This window comes from Callithrix jacchus, chromosome X, assembly GCF_049354715.1.
Source record: "Callithrix jacchus isolate 240 chromosome X, calJac240_pri, whole genome shotgun sequence".
NCBI lineage: Eukaryota > Metazoa > Chordata > Mammalia > Primates > Cebidae > Callithrix > Callithrix jacchus.
The window spans coordinates 102,458,731-102,481,655 of NC_133524.1; the positions used below are offsets into that span (position 1 = coordinate 102,458,731).

The 22,925-nt window shown below is 36.5% G+C and overlaps 1 protein-coding gene across 1 annotated transcript in view; it reads left to right on the forward strand.

Moving 5' to 3' along the window:
- IL1RAPL2 (interleukin 1 receptor accessory protein like 2) overlaps nucleotides 1-7,559 on the forward strand; it is a 1,167,415-nt gene extending 1,159,856 nt beyond the window's left edge. Inside the window, exon 11 of the mRNA XM_017968450.4 lies at nucleotides 4,822-7,559. Coding sequence (XP_017823939.2) covers nucleotides 4,822-5,519 — 698 coding nt within the window. The 3' untranslated portion in view covers nucleotides 5,520-7,559. The remainder of the gene's footprint in view (nucleotides 1-4,821) is intronic.
- Nucleotides 7,560-22,925: the final 15,366 nt, after the last annotated feature.

Consider the following 22,925-nt stretch of genomic DNA (forward strand, 5'->3'; position numbering starts at 1 on the left):
TCTATTTCATCTAGTTCCTCCTTTAGTTTGCCTTTTTCCTTTGTTAATAAATGGCATAACTTGCTTTTAAATCACTTTTCTAGATTAAATACCATTTCTCTTCTATATGCACTAGAATATTGTTTTATACAACGGCCCTTGAAAGAGATTTTAAAATTGAATTTGCTTTGTTTTTAATAAGGCTTTAGGTAGCAACTTGCTTTGCTTTTTACAAATACTGGTGCTACTGGCATTTGTTTTCTGTAATAAGTACATATCCCAAGGAGAGTCTAGTGGCAAGGCATTTTATTCCAGAATATTTTCCTGTTTGTCAACTCTCAGCAGAGACAAAAGGAAAAATTTTCTTTCATTTGCACTTATAATGTGAAAAAATGGATTTATATCAATTTATGCACTCTGAAAGCTATGTTCAAGGGTTTTTTTTCTTTCTCTAATTGTTAAAGATTATAAATAGGTTAAATGTACTTGGCTTTGTTTTATGTCTGATAATCTGCTGTGGTTTCACAGGCTTGTCTAAAGGAACAGACTGTCATCGAAGTTACATCAAACCACAGTTTGCAAGAAATGACTTAGTGACCTTTTATTTAAGAGATATCTTATATTTTCGTGTGGAAAAAGTCTTTTAAGGGATTCCTGCTACTCAGTTGCTAAATTTGCTGGAACAAGCCAGGGCAAGATTTACTGAGTATTCATATGTGCTGTGGATTTAGAGATTTTTTTGAAAAACGTTTCTTTATTATCTCTTCATGGTAACAAGCTTTTTAAAACATTTTCTGAAGGTTTCTAAAATGTCTCCCACAAAACCACAGCCCTATAAGGGCAAACCCCACTGCCTGTCAGGGACTACTGCTAACTATGGACTGGCAATGTCTTAACTTGATACCTGTTTCTACTTAGTTTATTTGGAACTTTTCCAAACACAACCACCCTCCTTGGTCTTTAATTCAGAAGTGCCAAAACTTCTTTGGAAAGGTCCAGAGAGTAAATATTTTACATTTTGTAGATCATATATGATCTCTGATGCATCATATTCTTCTTATTTTTATTTTTTACAACTCTTTAAAAATATAAAAATTATTCTTTGCTCACAGGCCATACAAAAACAAGACATGGGCCTAATGAATCAGGCTCCAGACCACAGTCATTGGATGCAGACATACAACCCCGGGGTGAAGGGGAAACTGTGGCACTTGCTTCATAGAAGACAACAACAATTCCCTGGCTAAAGATTAGCAAGTAAAAGATATGAACGCTGCCTATTTGGTCTCTTCCTTATTTACTTATAGTTTTCATGATCACTAGGCTCTTATATTTTCCCAAAGACAAAAGAACAAAACTTGACAAAGAAAAAGGAGGCAGAAGGAGATAGGAGAGGAAGAACGGGATAGGTAAAAAGAAAGAGTGAGAACAAAAATAAAGAAGGAAGTAAAAATAAAAGAGAACAAAGGGGCAAAAAAAAAAGAAAGGGATAAAGAAAGAAGCAGAGAGGGAGAAATGGGGGAGAAAAAGAGAAAAACAGAGAGCAAGCCAGAATATGGAAGCTCGGGCACAGTCTGGCCTTCTTTTCCTTAGAGCCAGTCAGCTCTTAGAGGCACCTCCCCAGCTGCTTTCAAACATTGAGGTTGCTGCCCAGCCACTGATCACCATCCCAAGAAGTGAAATGCGGGCTTCACATCTGAAAACTTCCACTTGGTTTTCCACCAAGTAAAATGGAACATGAAATTCAGGGCCCAAGCAAATGGCTCATGTTTTCTTTGGGACACTAGGGCTGTGTCTACCCAGGGAAAATTTTGATGTACTGACTGACTGACTCCAGTGCATATGATTAATGTATATATAGGGCAAACCAGGATAATTCAGAACTTTTTCTTCTGCAGCAGGTTTTCAGCCGGAATTATCTGGATGGTTGCCTCAACTCTCCACTAGGCTTTGCCAGAATAAGCACAGCTAGTGTAGTACGCAGGAGAGAGGGACCACTCCCTCTCTCCAAGATTCCCTTTAAGACCCACACCCTGTGCAGCTGAGTACAGTGGGATCTGTCCTGACAGGCATTCCTTCTGGGGGCAAATGTAAATTCTGTCTAAGTCTCTAAGAAGCCCCAGGAACCTTAAATGTTGCATACGGCTTAACTGTCAGATGGCAAAATATAGTAGAGAGATGAAAGGGGAGAACCATATGAATGGAGGGAAAATGTTACCCTGTTCCTTTCCTCATCCCAAAAAGAAGTTAGCAAAGCCAAAGCTCATGAGATCCCAATCAAATGAATTAGTACATGTGTGCACAGTTTCTCTTGAGTGTGCACCCTGGGTTGTAATTTTTTTCTTTAAGTTGATAGACTTATGTATAGATATAGCTTTAGTTTCTAAAATATAGTTTAAAAGTGTATTTAAGGCTGGGGACAGAGGATTGCTTAAGGCCAGGAGTTTGAGACCAGCTTGAGCAACACAGTGAGACCCCATCTCTATAAAAAAAAATAATAAATTATCTTAGCATGGTGGCTGGCACCTGTAGTCCTAGTTACTCAGGAGGGTGAGGCAGGAAGATTGCTTGAGACCAAGATGTCGAGGTTGCAGTGAGCTGTGTTTGTGCCACTGCATTCCAGCCTAGGCAACACAGCGAAACTCTGCCTCAAAAAATAAGTAAATAAGAGTACATTTAGACTAAAAACTGACACACAGAAATAGTGTTGTTTCTAGAGGTATACTTTATGTGACAGAGTGCTACTGACAAGATTTGTATAAGGTTTAATTTTTTAAAATGAAATTACACGCTGTAATTAATTAGGGAACAATACTACTCAAAGTAACACATTGGTAAATTATTTTGTGATGAATTATTCTATAAAATCAATAATGAGTTAATAATTCACCCAGTAAAACTGTATCTTCATGGACTCCTGCAGTGATGCCATGATTTTGGGTTTGGGTTTTGTTCTGTTTTGTTTTGGAGGAAAGGTGAAAAGAATAATGAGAAAAATGCATGATAGTTTATTTTACTATATCTTACAGATCCAACTTCTAATGATGAAGCTTCCCACATAACTTCTTTCTTTTTGGGAGCAGAAAGAAAGGAAGAAAATGAAGAGTCAGAGCTGTTGATACATTGGGATAATATTTTTCCGCTCTATTGAAACTTTCTACTTTTCCTTCCCTTCTGTTTTACCAGTTCTCTAAGTGATAACTACAGAGTGATAAATTCCCATTTACTACTTGTGTGGTGTTTTGTTGTTGTTGTTTAATTTGGTTTTTCCAGATTTCACTGCTTATTTTTCCCCTGAATGCATAATATCTAAAATAAAACACTCAAAATTCTTTAATGATTCCCTCTCTGCTTAGAAACTGCCTTATCCCCATAAGTACAGTCATTGTAACTACTGCATGAGGAAAATACTGAAATGTGTCAAGTCAAAACCCAAAGAACAGTAACAACAAATTGTTAAATGGGCAATTCTATGTGTATCTCTTAAAAGTTTCTTGTTTATCTGTAGGGTATGTGGAAACTTTGCTCATTTTCATTTATTAAAGTTTTCTTGCTTCCAAGCAGTGAAAATAAAACCTCAGAAAAGATAGAGCATCTGTAAAATATGCATCTGTAAAATAAGTTTATCTTTTCAAATTGCTTGTACTGAGCTATTTGGTGGCCCCATGATCTGTGCTGAATGTGACTCCTTGGAAGCGGTCTGTAACCTTGGGCAGATTTGTGGTGACAAATGTTGCTATGCTTCTTTCTGTAAGCACTGCTTCTGCTAGAGGGCACTGTATGTTAGACAAGGCCTTGTGCTCTGCTTCGTAAAGACAGCTTTCTGGTGCAGCACCTGTGTCTAAATCTCCATTTGTTAACACATGTGTGTGTTTCCCTTTTTGGCAGATAAGACTTTGGGAAGCATGATTTCAAAGGAATTGTTTCATGTGATAAATAAATCCAAAGTTAGTCGAGTGTTTTTCTACTATGTAAAAGCCATAGATAACACATTCATCTCACTTTTGGAATTGTTTCACAAAGTAGGGCAAATACTTACTTTTCAGTTGATAGACTCCTTCAATGTTCATTTCACAACACTATCCCCTCCCCACCTCTGACTACTCTTTACTCTTCCTTGGAACAAAAGCAGCTAGTTCCAATTAAATTCTTGGGCATAAACCACTTCCCTACCTCTGGATTTGAAGGGCATAATAGAGAACCTACGTTTGCAAATGACAGAAATAATCGGAGAAAGAAGATATGATTCCAGAAAATATTTTCCACCATCTTTATATCACAATTATCTCTCAAGTAGTTAGTGTACATAGCCCCCTCTTTGTTTAGTAGCTGAAAAATAGGGGCCATACATATAGTTAGTATTTGTTAATTCCAATAAATTATATTAATAAAAAAGTTTTAAAGTGGAGAAGAAAAACAAACAAAACCCATAAATACAGTAACTGTGCATTTATTAAAATTCCATCATTTCTCTTTCCATCAGCTCCTTGATTAGTTGTTCAGTTAGAGTGCTAGCTTGGAAGCCTCACTTGAATTAAATGATTACATAAATACAAATCATACACACATCTAAGCTCTGAAGAAGTCCAAGTTCATGTTAGCCAACAAAACACTGTAAGTAATGATGAGGGGAAAGAAAACAATGATTATAAACAGTTGTGTGTGTGTGTGTGTGTGGTTTTTCTTTTTCAGTTTTAAGGAAGGGAATGTGCAATACAAGAAAAGGAAATGTGATGGACTTTAGTGAGAGACTGGATCTTTGCTATACTAGTGTGCAAGCCTGATGCTTTAAAGACTGGCAATGTCTTTGTTTTACTCTTTTTCTCTTTCTGTGATTTATAGCATACATTGAAGATCTCACAAGATATGTTGAACAAAGCAGAAGACTTATTATCGTGCTAACTCCAGACTATATTCTCAGACGGGGATGGAGTATTTTTGAACTGGAAAGCAGACTCCATAACATGCTAGTCAGTGGAGAAATCAAAGTGATTTTGATTGAATGTACAGAATTAAAAGGGAAAGCAAATTGCCAGGAAGTGGAATCACTAAAGCGCAGCATCAAACTTCTGTCCTTGATCAAGTGGAAGGGACCCAAAAGCAGCAAATTAAATTCTAAGTTTTGGAAGCACTTAGTATATGAAATGCCCATCAAGAAAAAAAAAATGCTATCTCGCTGCCGTGTTCTGGACTCTGCAGAACAAGGACTTTTTGGAGAACTCCAGCCTATACCCTCTATTGCCATGACCAGTACTTCAGCCACTCTGGTGTCATCTCCAGCTGATCTCCCTGATTTCCACCATTCAGATTCAATGCAAATGAGGCACTGTTGCAGAGGTTATAAACATGAGATTACAACCACGACTTTGCCAGTACCTTCCTTAGGCAATCACCATACTTATTGTAACCTGCCTCTGACGCTACTCAACGGACAGTTACCACTTAATAACACCCAGAAAGATACCCAGGAATTTCATAGGAACAGTTCTTTGCTGCCTTTATCCTCTAAAGAGCTTAGCTTCACCAGTGACATTTGGTAGTGAAAAATCTGAATTCCTCTAAACAGCTAGATGAGCATACAGAATTTGCTACACCAAGCATAAAGTACAACTAATAACATTGAGGTGTTAAAAAGTGTTTGAAGAAAAAGGTACAAAAATGGCTTTTATACTTAAATATTTTTGTTTACATTTAAGGGGGAAAGAAGGACCTGCTTTTGTAGTATGGTACCTTATTCCAATGTACAGTTTTGATTTCTTCCTGAAAACAAACATTTTAAAATCCTGTTGTTTTGGAGTAGGTTTTATGATAGCACATGGACTGCATGCTTAGTAGGTGAGCTGTCTTGCCCATATTTAAAAATATTTCAGTATTCACATGGTATTTGAAATAAAGGGAATTTGAAGACTTTAACTGAATTTGAAAATTCTGAACCAAGTTTAAGGGGAAAAATAACTTCTATAGAGTTCTGAAAACTCAGGAATTATCAAGAAAGAAATGTTGAAGCACTCCAGTTGGAAGATTGTTTGTAGAGGAAGATCAGTTGAGAAAAAAATGTGATTGAAATGCTCAGAGGTTCTTCAACATAATGGACACTTTCTGTAGACTAAATCAACAGCTCTTAATAACACCTTTTAGGATTATTAGGGAAATCACATCTTCTGTAGGCAAACTGGTCGATAGGCAAACAATGTGGATTTCTTACACAAATGAATAGACAGGCTGTGAGTTCTTTTAGGATGATTTTGAACAGCCCTCATGGCTTTCTAACTAATTCCAAAAGTTTTACCATTTTGAAAACACATTCTGAAGTGCACATTTTATTGTTCGCTAACAAATGCACATTTGGACTTTTTCCAAATGATCTCTTGACTTGCTATAAGTATTATATGAAGATGCGGACATCTTCCTGCTTTTTTTCAACATCGTTGACGTTTGAATTTAAATATATATTGACTGCAAGTGTCAGCAATTGAAAAGAAGTACTGCGACAATATTCACAGATGAATTGCTAAATGGTTCGTGTTTGCTAGTGGTAGAGCAGCAATTGCACAGATTCTCACTAGCAATGTAGTTATCAAACAGACAGACCATTCTGTATATATAGTATCTGTTTGGCCATGTGTGCAAGGCTCCTGCACTAGCATCTCTACTCCAGTGCATCGAAGAGTTTATTTGATAGGCTAAATTTCTCCATCCTCACACAGTGACTCTGACTGTGCCACGCCAGAAAATCCCTGTAAATAATCTAAGTATTGACTATTTGCTGTAAGGAATGTGCTCCTATTCTAGTATTTTTTATGTATTACTACTTTATGTTCTTTCCAATTAATCAAATTAGATGTGCTCTCCACCTAGATGCCCGTCAGGGTCATTTGTTAAGGTTAATTTTGACATTTTGCAATAGTTCTTAAATCACATTCTTGGACAAATATAAGACAAGGACAAGTGTACACAGTGTGTAAAAATTAATACTTTGCCCACCCCTTGTAATTGTGAGTCCTGAATGTATAAGAGAACACCAGATAATATGCTTTGTTTCTTTCAACCTTTTTCATTATTGATTTTCTATGATCCATGAGGTTTGCTTGAATTAATTGTTTCTCTGTTGCTTTTCTGCATCCAGCCATTTAGAAAATGCATTCTGCACCAACAGTAGGTGAAAGCTTAGCAGTGATACATGTTCATTTCACAGTGAGACAATTAGTTGCTCTTTTGAAAAGTTCTGTCCAACACATGTCAGTGTTCTATAGATGTACTTTTTCCACTGAGAAAGATAATTTTGTTATGTAAAATCTATAAGTATTTCAAAATGAAAATTTATCAATTCTGAACTGTTTCCAAGTGTTATAAAGTTGTATTTACTCTGGTTGTTCTTTAATGCTATGTGTAATTACTAAGTTAAAAATCTGCATGAACTCATATACTAATGTACTATAAGTTTAAGTGACCAATTGTATTTTTTATTATATTATTTTTCACAGAAATGTAGATTCAAATAGAATGTTTGGTGGCATTTTTAAACTAGTAGTTCTGTATTGAGCATGTCAGTTCTGAAAATATAACATGAGTCTCTCTGCTTCCTCTATTTACGATGATTAAACGTGGGTAGCAATTTGAGATGGCTGGCCACAATGTGTCCTTTCACTACTAGTAGGTACTCAAAAACGGAGCATTCACACTTGTGCTGGGGAACTTAACAAGAAACCTTTTCTACAATTTTCAGGAACCAATGTGTACACTATCTATAAAAATTTACTTCTAGATGGCAATTCAAAATTTAATTTTCATCTGAGATTTTTAAAAGATATAGCCCATAAAGGTATAGTAAGTATTTAGTCTAGAACATGAAGTATTTTCCCAATTGCATTAACAGAGGGAAAAAATTCTTCTCAATATTTCACTGAAATTTATTTTGGAAATCTAGGAAAACACTGATACAACTGATTATCATATATTGATAACAGGTTTATTGTTATGTTATTGTATCCAAGAATGTATACTTTTAAAAACAGGTTATTCTAAGGTGAAACATTTGGAAAAATATAAGAAATAATGAGACAAATGAGAAATGCACAAAACTATGGATAAATAGGAAATTAAAATTAATGAGAACAAACAATGCTCAAGGATATGGACAATGTGTACACGGGTTTAATTAGGCAAAATATGAAATATGGTGGAATTGTTCATCTGTAGGCCCCAATAAAACTATGAAAACTCTGAAAAGTGGTTGGACTGTTCCTGAAAAGAAGATGTCTGTCCTCACTGACTCTAAGCTTTAATTGAATTAGGTCCAAGTCTGGTCCGCTTTCAATCACTAATTCAAAAATATGAGTACAAAGAGAGTTGCAGGTTTCTGGTAAGGCTTGAACCAAAAATAGCGTCATATGAGGAGTTATTTTGTCTGAGGATTGATGGTTAATATTCTGGGGCTTTGGAAGGAACAGTGCAATCAGAAGGCAAAACAGAGTTCAGTTATGAAACAGAAGTTTATAGGGGTGTCCAAGAGGACATGGAAACGAGTAGTATCCTGGGGATAACTTCTACAACAGGTTGGAGAATGGTAAGTGTGAGAAAGAAAAAATTCTGGCAGGAAAGAGAAGGAGAATCTTCGACACACATAGTATTTGAAGGGCTTACAAGAGTACGAAACCACTGTTATAAAGCATTTACTGCCATTTGACATTTTGTTTTTAAGTAAATTGGTTGGTTTTTACCAAGTGTTTTCTAACTGAGTGATGGCCAAGGAAAATATGCTGAAAATTGCACATATAAATCTTTACACTCCTGATATTCATTTTCTAAGTTGAGGTAGTGAACTGATAAAACCAGACTCAAGGCAGAAAATAGTTCCATAGTGACCAGTTACGTTTGAACACTTACAATTTTTGTTGCTCTATTCTAGGACAGAATTTGATGTTGAAAATTGTCTGGCTCCAATTTCTCGATTACTCAGGCATTTTTGTTCTATGATGTCTAATAGGAGAGCACAGTGTTGAGCATTAAGGCTTTCTGATGAACGTATGGAGTAGTTTGACAAACAATAATCATTCACTTCAAACTCCTACATTAAACTTGTCTTTGTTTAGAACTGAAATCAGCCACAGGAAATGCAAGGTTATTCAGCAGTCCATTTAATTACTGTGAGATCAGAACTTGTAAAGTCACCTACACTCATCTAACTTGTCTTCCAGAATGCTCACTGCTGTTTGCTCTACAACATTTTCTCTAGATGGTACTAAAGTAAATCATGAGCATTTATTGATTGCCTACGGTGTACTGACGACTGCGTAAGATATAATAGAAATCTTTTAATAAAATTGAAGTCCCTGTGCTCAAGTAGTTTACACATAATATACATGAACAAATGGGGGGTATTTATAAAACACATTTCAGTGCAGGAAAATTAATATTGTACATGCAGAACAGATAAGTGAGGCGGGGAAATTCCGTGCTGACTGGGGCAAGATAAAAGTTTGAAATAGACCCAACAGTGGTGAAGAATGGGAATTTCTCAAGTGCAGAGAATAGCACATGAGAAGATTCAACAAATAATAAGTCTGTCTCATTTAGCTAATAGCAAGCACATTTGGTTGGCAAGAGCAGACTCTGTGTGAGAACGTACTAAGAAATAAGAGCCAGACGCAGTGGCTCATACCTGAAATCCCAACACTTTGGGAGGCCGAGGTGGGCAGATAACTTGATTCCAGGAGTTCAAGAACAGCCTGGACAATATGGCAAAACGCTGTCTCCACCCCCCCATCAAAAAAAATAAAACAATAAAAGATTAGCTGCAAGTGGTGGTGCATGCCTGTAGTCTTAGCCACCCAGGTGGCAGAAGTAGGAGGATTACTTTAGCTTGGGAGGTGGAGGTTACAGGGAGCTGAGCTCACGCCACTGCACTCCAGCCTGGGTGAGAGAGAGAGAGAGAGAGAGAGAGAGAGAGAGAGAGAGAGAGAGAGAGAGAGAGAGAGAGAATAAGTATTAAGGCTGGGGAAAGTGCTGAGGCATTCATCTGACAGCAGATGCAGGAAAAAGTAGATGAGGGGAGAGAATGGAGGCAAGGACAACAGCTAAGATGTGGTTGTCATAGTCCAGGTGTAAGGTGATAATAGTCCAGGTGTAAGGTGATAAATGATGGAGCTAGGGTTGTGACCTGGATACTCTCAGAAAAAAGCAGATTTGAGGAGGTAGAGAAATAGGCGAGATTAGGGATTTGATGAACATAGTCTCTGTTACTAAGATGCTGAGCAATTGTTTTCCATAACAGCAGAAGATATAGCACAATTTAGGAAGGAAAGTTGTAGGAAAGAGAGCCTTTACTTTCTGAAACAGAAAATGCCAGAATATATGAAGAGTTGCTGAAGATCAGTGGTCTCATCTTAATCCTTACTATAGTCGAAGCACCCATAACTCCTGGCCACAGAGTAGGTGCTCACATCTCATTTATGGATTAAATGGAATAGCGGATTTGGGAGCACTGTGAAGTTTAAATTCCTACAGTCCTTAAAAAATATGAGTTTTTTTTTTCCATTTGCTCCTTTCAGCAAGCAACTTTTTTATTGTTTGCAACTTTTTTAACAAGATATAAAAAAAAAAAGTGTATTAGATTATCTATCTACATCCTGCCTAGGTTTAGCATTTTAGGATTTTAAGTCAACTTATGGTTGGAGATCAAACTTTCCTAAGCATTCTGCCAGTCACACAAATCACTCTTCTTCAGAGCATTCAGACAATTTAGTTCTGTGAGGCCACCCAACATAGTTCATTGCCCCAACCACGTAGTCATTTTTCCTAAATACATATTTTATATGCTGACATTGCCAATAAAAACATTGCCTTTCTTTTTGTTTCAAAAGGTACTTTTATGCCTATCATTATCACATTGGGTCAAAGAATAGGAATTATATTAAACTACTTTACTGGACACAGTAGCAATTCTACCAGTGAATTCCGGATGCAACATATCTGAGTTTCTGTCCTCCTCTGATATATTTTCTAAGCATCCAGTATCTTGAGAGTCCTTAACTGTCTTGATAGAGTGCCAAAATACCTAGAAAAGATAAAAATGTCATCTACTTTTATGTGGGGCAAATAGCCTTTCTGTGACTCCATTTTTTCATTTGTAAAATGGGGATAATAATACACATAGGATTGTGAATATTATGAGTTAATGTATGTAAAGTGCTTAGAACAGTGTTGGCACAGAGTAAGAGCTATATAAGAATTATTGTTAAAATTATTACTTTACACAAAAATGTCACTGCTGACCTACTGTCCACAGGAAATACATTTTATTTTACTTTCCAAGTGTTAGAGATTGGTTATTATGTTTCTTGCCTGACTGCCTATATGGCCAAGGGTACTCATTTTCTAAGACAGTTGGCTAAGTTTAGAGGTGCATTTTGTGACCATGGAATAGATCACAGCTCACTGCCCCTGTTCAAGAACCAAACCTACAGTAAATTTAACCTCATTAGTAATGTGTTCTGAGCTAGACAAAAACCAGGACTCAGATTTGTTGTCCGTGTTAATCAAAGTCCCCAGACAATTGCTTGATACTCTGCTTCACTTTAGCTAGGTTTACATAAGACCAAAACATCTGGATGAGAAGTGAAAAAATGCAGATGTTTAAGCCACATGATGGGAAACATCCACATTTCTCAAATTTGGATTTGTCATTTTGTACTTTGTTTTAAAGGAAAGAGAAGCCAAAAGAAAAAAAATCACCATAGTTTGTCTTTTTCCTTAACCTGGATAAAATCAAGCTGGTTTCTTGTCATAGAGGTTTAAAATGCCTACAAGTTGATTAGGAAGCTTTTTGATAATATCACTAGATAAGCTGCATTTCAGGAGGAGTTTTTTTTTTAACTTAAAGAAGCATCTAATCTTTGAGTAGCACTTGTGGGAGGCAATTGCTTTTAGAGTGAGACAGTATCTTGGAAGCGTTGATGACAATGAATTATCTGGGAAAGTGTGGCTGGGATGACACTAACAGTAAAAGAAAGTTTGCTAAAGAAACTTCTCAGAAATAGATATTTCCTAAAAGGATCTGACTTCAATTAAATGTGTAAGGAGTTAAATATGAAATAGTACATTTAAATCTCTTCTTTGTTTATGAAATACATGCTACCTGCAAACCAACAGGGAGAGTTAACTATAGGAATACACAAAATAGGTAGCCTTTTATGGAGCACATGTTGATGGAAATCAAAATTGATGAGGAAGACAGTTCCCAAAATGCCTGTCATCAGTGTACTAAAATAATATTAACGAGGATAAATCATGATGTCCCCATAGAGTTGCCACAACCTAGCCTTTATGATTCCCTCAAACTACTCTATCAGGAAGGGAAGCACATTTTCTTGATAACACATTAATGTGGATATTAACTAATGCGATTTTAGAAATGGATGGAAACTTCAAGACCATCTATTTCAATCCCTTCATTTTACTTTTGGAAACCTGAGGCCCAGAGACAAAGGGACTTAATCAAATACCAGATGGTGCCATGGAGTACAGAAGCCTGCAATTATGAAGCAACTCATGGTTACATCTTCATAAAGGTAGAAGGAGATAGAGACAGAAACTAGGAGGGTTACAAAAATTCATAAACACACTTGACACATGGGGAATGTTAGGAATATGCTGAGGTTAGGAGCAGAGGTTAGGTAGACAACAAGAAGAGGAGTCATAGGCATCCTAAATAAGCTTCATCTATGAATAATTTTGTTAATATACGCAACGTTACTTAACACCAATAGCAACTGTTTGTGATTGTGCCATCTTCCACAATGGTTACAAATAATTGAGTATAATATTCTTTGGGACTTGATTCTTCATTAGACAGATAAAAAAATATAAAGGTTTAGGGTTTGCCCCAAAGTCTCAAATATGTCATCAAAGGACTAAGCTCAGGTTTGAGGGGTTGGCTTTGATTATCAGCTAGTACTCAATTGCACAAGCACATGGCAAGCAAAACTACCTTCAGATCAAAGTGAGTATTTCCAAGTATCTATCATTGTCTTTGGCAGTGATGTGTGGAGAAAATACAAATCAACCGTTCTCAAATGCTCCAAAAGGCATGGATGAAAATAAATTAGAAAGATGTTCAGCACACCTGGGTTTCCCCAGATAGAAAAAACAAAGAATAATTTTCTCCTCAGAGTTCTCTGGTCTTCTCAAAAGCACTTCCATGAAATAAAGAGAAGCCTAAATTAGGATGTATTTAGGATGTATTTTTTGACTATTAAGACTGAAATTCATATAATTGTTTCCTGATTACAATTATGAAATGATGAGCATTTTTTTAAACACAGTGGAAATCTACCTGGAAATAAAAGTGTGTTCATTAAAGATAAATATAGAATATCACTATAGAATTCAAAGTTCAGTCATTGCACCATAACCAACCATTTATCATTTCAGTTTAAAAACAGTAATGCTGCCAGTGGAAACAGAAAACAAGTCGTCAGCATTTTTTCTTAAACACGATGGAACCACAAAGCCATAGACCAAGCAGTAAAATTTGTTTAAAAAGCTCAATGTTTCAAGACAAGCCAGATTATTATGAGAGGTATACTGTAAACTACTCATCTAATTTATTTTGCACTGATGCCAATTCACATGAAATTAGCTTTCTTGGTTTGAAAAATTTCTCTTTTTCTCTTTCTTTTCCTGTCCTCTAATGTGCATAAACCCAGTTCTGAGCCACATAGTAGAGGATGAGGGTTATTGATCTCCCTCTTTGCTTTTCATTTTCAGCCACAATCCTAAGATAATCAAAACTGGTAAAGCCAAGGCTTGACTTTATTTCTTCATTCATGGAAGATCTTTAAACTTTTTCTCTCCTTCTTCACCACTGGTTTCCTTTACTGTCTTAAAACATGGAATGTTAGATATGTAAGAGCTCTGAGAGATCATCTAGTCCTCTTAAAGATGGGGAAAGTGAGACTCAGAAATATAAGTCACTTATGCAAAGCCCAAAAATTGCTTAGTGAGAGAACCAAAACTAGAATCCAGAATTCCTGATTGACCATACTCTTTCCACTATCTTAATCATAGACTGGATTCTTTTTTTTTATTTTTTATTTTTCGACAGGGTCTCCTTCTGTCACCTAAGCTAGAGTGCAATGGCAAGATTATGGCTCACAGGGTCTCCCTTTGGCACCAAAACTAGAGCACAATGGCAAGATTATGGCTCGCTGCAGCCTCAACCTCCTGGGCTCAAGTGATCCTCCCACCACAGCCTCCTTAGTAGCTGGGGCTACAGGCATGTGCCATCATGCCAGGCTAACTTTTTGTATTAGCCTGTATTTTTTCATAGAGACAAGGTTTCACCACGTTTTGCAGGCTGGTGTTGAACTCCTGAGCTCAAGCAATCTGCCTGCCTTCGCCCCCTAAAGTGTTGGAAATTCAGGTGTGAGCCACTGGACCCAGCCAGACTAAATTCTTAAAGTGTTCATACATCCACCTAACTTTTCTGGAGGAGGGCAGACAATGTCTTGCCAATTTATAAAATGTTAAATCCTTTCAAACATCTTTATGTCACATAGATGTATCTGCAAAGTCCTAAACGCTTAACCAAATACATTACATATGCAAAGGGGGCAGAATCAATTGTGAAACCTCTTCCCCCATAATCATCACCATTAGCAGGAGAGAAGATATATTAGTCTGTAGTATGGGAGCTTAACTCACCCTTAAGTTTGATCTCTTAGCTAAAGCAAGTTGGAGCACCAACTCTACAGCCAGACTTCCTGAATTCAAAATCCACACTTCTATTTACTGTCTATTTCACTTTGGGAAAATTACTTAAAGCTCTCAGTGTCTCCATTTTCTCAGTGGTAAAATAGGGATAAGGAAGATGATGATAACAGTAGCATCAACTTCATAGGATTATTAAGAAGATTAAGTACATAAAATGTTCAGAAGAGAGCCTTGTACATCCACAGAAGAGTAGATGCTGTGAAAGTGTTAGCTATTACTTGTATTTTCTTCTCTGCTGTATAGAGGGAAAAACAGTTGGCTCAACAAAATAGTACCCAACATTGAGCATTACAGGGACAGTTTTAAAGGATTTTTACCGTGAAATGTACAGAAGGAAGGGTGCTTCTCATCATGCCTATTCATTATAGCTGGTCGAGCACATTCTTTCTTTGAAAACATAATCACAGTAGTTATTCTAATTAACACTTTTATATTAAAGAACATTCTCTTTCAAATTAGAATGTGATTCAGAGTTTTCACTAATTCAGTAAATAGATCCTCCAACTTCTCAGAATTATTAGTGAGTTGTGACTGTACCTCAGTACTCACCTCTCCCCCAAAATAATAACTCTAGACATTTTAAAGAAAGAAGTAGTTTTTCAACCTGCAAAGCTCTCTGAATTTTCCACTCACAAAGAACTAACAGATCTGAAAGGCCAAAATAATAAATAAGAAGTTTACCAGGTTAACAAGCCATTGCATAGTTGTGGTTTAAAGGCAATTACAAGCTGAAATGAGTCAACAATGTGATGTAGCTGCTTAGAAAGCAAATGTAGTATTAGAACAGAGAGATACAAGTACAATGCCCAGATCAAGGGAGGAACTTGGCACTAGTCAGACCACATCTGTTAGGCTGTGTTCATTTCTAGGCACCCACATTCTAATAGGAAGTTTACCAGTCTAAAGGGATTTCAGAAAAAGATGGTCCAGATAGTGAAGTTGTGGAAATCATGCCATGGAAGAAATGATTGAATGAATTGAAACTATTTTTCCTTAAAAAGAGAAAATTTAGCTAAAATGTGATGTTAAAGCAAAATTAGACATAATCAGTGTGGCCCCCAAGAGGGGAACTAAGATAATGAGTGGAACTCACAAGAAGGCAAATTTAGGCTCAGGATCAGAAAGTTCTAAGGACACAAACTACCCATAAATCAAATATGCTGCCTTGCAAAACAGTACACTTTGTCACTGCAAACCATCAGAGACAGGAAGAATGCAGGAAGGATTTTGAATTTAAGTGTGAGGCTGAAATAGTTGATATTAAGAATATTTCCAACTCGTATATATTATCGTAGCCTCTGACTGCTCAGATTGCTGAAATATCTATCAAACTGGTTTGCTTTCTAATTCACCCTGATCACTACTGTCAGACCCATCTTTCTACTTGACTTTTATTTCTATCTATCCCTCTTCCTCTCCTGCTCTCTCCTTTCTTCTGCTTCTCCCTTCCCCTCCTCCTCCTCTCCTCTCCTTTCTTCCCACTCAAACCCCCACGCACATTTAATAGTTGAGACAATACATGCCCTATAGAGATCATATTCTAATGCATGGCAAATAAACTCCTAGAAAAAAAGAGCTTGTCATAAGGAGAGTTCATCTGATTTGTCCTTATGTAAAACTTTCTTGCACACCCCCAAACTGAATTGAATTAAACAACACTGAACTCACCATGTGGAATAAATTTGGAAACATCATTATTTTCTTTGTGTCTCAATGTACCCATTAGAAGGGCCATATGTCATGCTTATGTGAATAAAAGTATGTCCTGGAAGCTTAGTCTTGTCCAGTCTAACAAGAGCCATGTCAACTCTAACTAGATCCAAACTTAGTTGACCACCACTAGGAACACAATGGCCAAATTTGGGTCTCCAAAGCCACGTCTGAACAATGAGCTCTTTTCTTTAGATTTATACCTTTAAATGCAAATCCAACTACCCCACGTCTAGGAGTTATAGATATTGTATGAAGTCACTAAAAGCCAGAAATCACTAGTTAACATGAAAATTAAAATAATCAGTATTTAGTATATATTATATACTGAGCATTGTATCAGACATGCAGGAGTTCCAAAGTATAAGTCACGGCTCCTGCTTTTAGTAATGCTAGATAAGAAATGAAATGTAGAAGAGAAGAAAGTCTATAAAGTATAGGTGAATGGTGAATGTAGATATAAAAATACCAACTGTGACACAATAGCACTTCATATGTAACCTCCTCTCATTAAGCCAAACCAACCATATATATTGTGAACAGTATTGGGAAAGGGAATTACTTAAGGGCAGAAATGAGAGCTCCAAGTTGACAAAACCTGAAAATATCCCAATTCTGATATTATGCCTCAAAGGATGAAACCCTGTTTCTGAGAGCTGAGTTCTCAGTCAACCTTGAGAAGCTGAAGGAGCTCTTTTTATCCCCACTCTTCACTTCCCCCACAGACCAATGCAGACTATGGAATGTAAGTCCACAAACCACCACATCTCCACGCTTTACCTTGTGAGGAGGCCAAAAATGTTTAGCTATGTCAGTGGGTCCAATAGCCAAACCTCATATTTTTATGCATAAATAATTGGGAGTATGTGTAACACTCTGTCCTCAGGGTTTTCAGGGACTGGGAGGGTGTAAATCATCTTAGAGTTGCTGAATAAATGCAGATTGATAAAGAAATGTACACAGGTTTACACATATAAATTTACAGATATTAATATGCTGGAACATTTTCTCCAACAGCCTACAAATAACAACTGGACCTCAAATATTTGAAAGAGATTTATAAGTCCAGCAACAGTTCCTTTGCTGTTTCTCCTTTAGGAGCTACAACTGGTGATTTTTATATGACTTTTAGCAGCTCAGCTAGTGATCTGTAAGTTCCAGCAGCTTGAATAAGGAGACTCAATCTCAAGGTGTAAGGGTTCAACCCCAAAACCAAATTTTACAATCAAGAAAGTTCTATTCTCACTTGATGAGAATCTCACTCCCTAAACAAAGATCCCACTCCCTAAACAAAGAGACATTGCCTCTTAAGAGGAAAATTCTTTTTGAGTCACAGACCCTTATGTTATTATCTGAAGAGTTCCATTAAAGCATATATGCTTCAGTTTATATATCATAATAATTTTGAACATACTTTTGGACTACTTTCAGAACTGGTAAAACTTATAGATCTTAATCTTCAGAAATAAATGCACTCATATAATAATGTACGTAATTTTGCTCAGGTCACAATTTAAAGGGGTTTGTGTATCTTCAGAAGCCGATCTGTGGGTACCATTAAAAGTGGTCCCCAAATTAAAAGTATATCATTTAAAGAATTTGAAAACTGAATGTAGTTAGAGGATGCATAGGAAAAAGGAAGGTAGGGGATACAGTTTAACACTGTAAAATGAGAAAATGTGAGCAGTCTAGAATTATGGCTGTGATAGCCCCAGCTGCAGTAACAAAGCAAAAAAAGTGATAATGTGAGGAGTTGTCATAAAGCCATGAGTTTTTACTCTGCAAAAATAAAAGCAGAATATGCTTAAAGATATTCTTGCAGAATGTAGAAACTGTGACCCTTGGCTGCTATCAGTTTTTTCTATTTTTCTTGCCAAACAAGTGTTATGAAAGAATATCTCCAGGCATTCACTCTACCCTGAGGGTTAAAAACATGTACAGGATGGAAACTGGCAGAGTGCTGAAGTTGGCAGACTCATCTGCCTTGCTAAAGCTTCTAGAGACTTTCAAGGGCTCCAGGGATGAGGGAGTTGTCTTTTTTGGAGAAAATCAGGTTACAGAAAGTGTCCAAGTGTTCAGAACAATTGAGCCATGGCAGCAGATACGAGTGAAAAAAAAAGTTCTTCAGTGTAGATCCCATGAGCTCAGAATGCTGTATTTTACATTAAGAGCATCTACAGGAAATACTTTTGCCAGCAAAAGTAGTCAGGAACCTTTCTCAAATGGAGAGGCTGGGAACAAAACAGCAGAGACATTATATCTTGGGAAGAGATAAAGGACTGAGGCTTTGAGGCAGGATTCCTTGTGGATAAAAGTCTCAAAAAGAATTCTATGGCAGTTGAAATCACCCTCAGATATGCCCGGGTTTCCAAAGGTCTTTTCATTATTCCCCCGCCTCCAAGGAAGTCAATATTATACTGTCTTTTGTATAATTAAGTGCCTCAACAAACTTTTCTCAGTTCCTCTTATAGGCTCTGCACATTTCTAGGCACTAGAAACACAGCCAAGGGTAAAATTGATATGGATCTTATTATTAAGAAACTCAAAGTCTCGTGGGGAAAGTAGACATGCAAGCATGTAATTATAATTGTTCTAAGTGCGTTAAGAAACAGATGTATAAATTATCAGATAGAACAGAGGAAGGAAGAAGTAAGTCAGCTTGAGGAGGTGACACTGAATTAGGACATAAAAGAGGAGTAGAAGTTTGCTAGATAACCGACAGTAAGAAGGGCATTCCAAGCAAAGAGGACAGAAGATAAAAATGGATCAAAAATGAAATAACATGGATGTCTGAGGAACTACAAATGGGATATTGTTACTGGAGCATAACATGTACAAGTTAAATGGAAAAAAGTTAGTGTTTCATTTAGACCTACTAATTTTCAATGACCATGATCTATGATTCCCAGAAGTTATCATAAGGGAGTAGGTTGACCTAGACAACCTTCAGTTCTTTTAACTTTGTATCAGGCTGAAAAATGAACAAGACTGCTTTTTAAAAATATATGCCTTTAAAGAGGTCTTTTTAAAAAAAATATTCTCTCTCTAAACCCTGTAAATCTCAGAAATACAAAATGTAAACCTCACTGCTGAAACAGATTACCATGAAAACAACATGAATAGTGATTGCCTACTACCGTTTAAAGAAGTCAGTAGACTTCCTTACTAAACTAATAAGATAGATTTTTTTTTTACATTTTTAGGTGGAATCCATGTGAAATAAAATTAATAATTTTAAAGTGTACAACTCAGTGGCATTTTGTACATTCACAATGTTTTACAACCAACACCTTTATCTAGCCCCAAAATATTTCCATCACACCCAAAGAAAACTCTGCACCCATTAATAATTTACTCCTTCTTCCCTCCTTCCCCAAGCTTTTAGAAACCACAAATCTGCTGTCTATATGAGTTTACCTATTCTGGATAGTTTATACAAATGGAGTCACATAATATGTTACATTTATGACTGGCTTATTTTATTTGCATCACAATTTTGAGGGTCACAATGTGGTAGCACGCATCAGCACTTCATTTATTCTTCTGGCTGGGTGGTATTCCATTGTATGTACAAAACACATTTTGTTTGTCCACTCCTCAGTTAAAGGAAATTTGGATAATTTCCACATTTTGGCTATTGAAAATAATGCTGCTATGCACATTTGTGTACAGGTTTCATTTGAATACTTGTTTTCAATTCTTTTAGACACATACCTTGGAGTGAAATTGCTGGATCATATGTTAATTCTATGATCAACTTTTTGAGGGACTTCCAAACTGTCTTCCATGTTGGCTGCAACATTTTGCTTTCTTATTAGCAATGTATGAGGGTTCCAAATTCTTCATATCCATGCAAACACTTGTTATTTTTAGCTTTTAATAATCATAGTGTTTGTGAATAAGGTAGAATTTGCCACAATACAAGGGAGAAAATCTACTTTAAGACAACTTTTCTGGGCTATCATATCAACTTGGTAAACGTTGATTTGTCTCTTCCTAGATCTTTAAAATCCATGGACAGTTAGCACTATTGGTTAAAACTATGATGATCAATAAGTCATAAATATCATTCTTAAAAAATCTATTAATTTGCACACACAGACACACACACAAACACACACACGTATGTATCCTTAACCCAAATGTTTAAAAGGAGACTAAGTGGTGAAATTGTGCAGCTCAGTGATCTAACCACACTATTAGAAGAACAAAAAAGACACTAAACTCTCATGAAGACACATTAGAACATCCTTTTCTTCAACGAGAGATGTATTTCTTCATTAACATTAAAGCTTAGAGATATTATTTGCTCTGTCAAAAGCTCATTTTTATGGAATATCTGAGCTTGCTAAACCCTGGGGCCAGCTCAGGATTTCTTTATCATCAGTTAGAGCTACAATAATTTTCCAGTGATTCAAATTCTGATCACATCCCTGAGGGAACTAAGCTTCTTGGGTGGGGTGGAGAGAAGAGCCTTATATGAAAATTCTAGTATTCAGCAGTCTCTGGGAAACCAAAGCAGCTGGGTGAGCAACAAAGAAAAATTCATATGAACTTGGGACTGGATTATATGAGTAGCCCTGAGTTCCAGAAAACTAGACCAGCAAGCATTTGTCAAAACCAATTATCCCAACAAACGACCCATATAGCAAAAAGCAGCATAAAATCCACAGGAGAGACCAAAATCTGGGCAACATTTTGTCCTTAAATGTATACTTAGTATAGCTGAAAATGATACCAGCAGTCATCTAGTAAAAAAACTTCCAGGTATCTAGGCCTTTTTGTGAGTCCAGATGTGCAAATCAAAACCTAAGGAAGAGCTTCTTGAACAGCTAAGAATCACATAATAGAGGACTGAAGAAACTTGCGGTAGGCAGAGAGAGCTATTCATCTGTGATGTTATTCAAGAAAAAGAAAGTAATCACCTGTTGTCATTATTGAGCTTGCCATAGATATAAGAACAAAAGTCACCCCCTGCATGAAGAATGTGAGGGATTCCTGGAAAGGCCCTCCCCTAGACAAAAGAAAATTATCTACCCTCTTTGTCTGCCTTAGTGTCTGAGAACTTCAACTTTAAACTCGTTTTTGTCAGATTCAGGCATTGTCTCCAGATAACTTCAAAGCCAACATATTAATAGAACCAAAGAAGGCCAGAATCCACATAAAGTCTTTGCTGTAGAGAAATGTATTAATAATAACATTTCAAAAATATAATTGCAGTCACCATTTATGTTGTAATGACTTACGAAGAGCTATATGTTAAATATTTTCAGTGTATTATCTCATTTAGCCTACACTAGGAGGAGGGTAATACAATTATTCCTTTCTTGCCAATTGGGAGGCTGAAGCTTTAAAGTAGTAAAAGACTTGGGCAAGTTTATACAACTTGCCAGGAACAAAACCAGAACTTATAATGTAAATTTCTTACATGAAAAAAAAATTTTGCAAAGCTCCAATTTTCTTACCAACGGATAGAAGTAGGAGTAAAAATTGCCATCACAAAATAAATGTTTTCCATTACCAAAAAGAATTAAGTATTCTTTAGAGAACTGCATATATTTAAGTATTAAGAAGGCAAGTGTGCTTGAGATGGACTTTAGTTAAGAAAAATTTAGCTAAACCATTAAAATCATTTTGAAATTAGACAGCATATTCCTGAAAGACAAGAAGTGTGCCACAAGATATTTTGTGTTAGTTTTTATTCTTCCATGATGGTGGAGAAGAAAGAAAGCTAGTATTTAATATATATATATATACAGTGTTAGCAGTAATATTAGACACAATTGTTAGATAGGACTAGACTTGTCTTCAGTGACAAAAAAAAAAACCCAAAGGTTTATAGGTAGGTGTAGATGATCCAGAATAGTATTGTACATAATAATCTCCGGAACTCAGGTTACTTTGTTGCTCTGCTCTGTGGTTCAAAATGGCTGCTGGAGTTCCAGCCATTATAGCCTTACTCTGGTTATCAAGAGGAGGAACAGAAGAAGGGCACACCCTTTCTACTGAAGGACACTTTCAGAAAGTCACATATTCCACTACGACATTTATCTCTGAATTACCTATTGCTGCATAATAAATTATTCTAAAATTTAGCAGCTTTTGTTTGAGTCAGGAATCTGAGCATGGCTTAGCTGTGTCTTCCATCTCACATTGTCTCACAAGGCTGCAATCAAGGTGTTGGCTGAGGTTGTGGTCTCATGTAAAGGTTTGGCTGGGGATCAATCTGCTTCCAAGCTTACTCACATAACAGTTGGCAGCATTCAGTTCTTTGCTCGCAGTTGACCCTCAGTTTCTTGCCTTTGCCACCTGATACCCATTAGTCAGAACTTAATTGCATGGCCATACCCAAATGCAAAACAGTAAGAAAAATAAAGTCTTTATTCCAGGCAGCCATGCACCAAGATAAAATTAATCATTTTACTATTAAGGAATAAAGGTAGTACAGAATATTGGGGAACAGC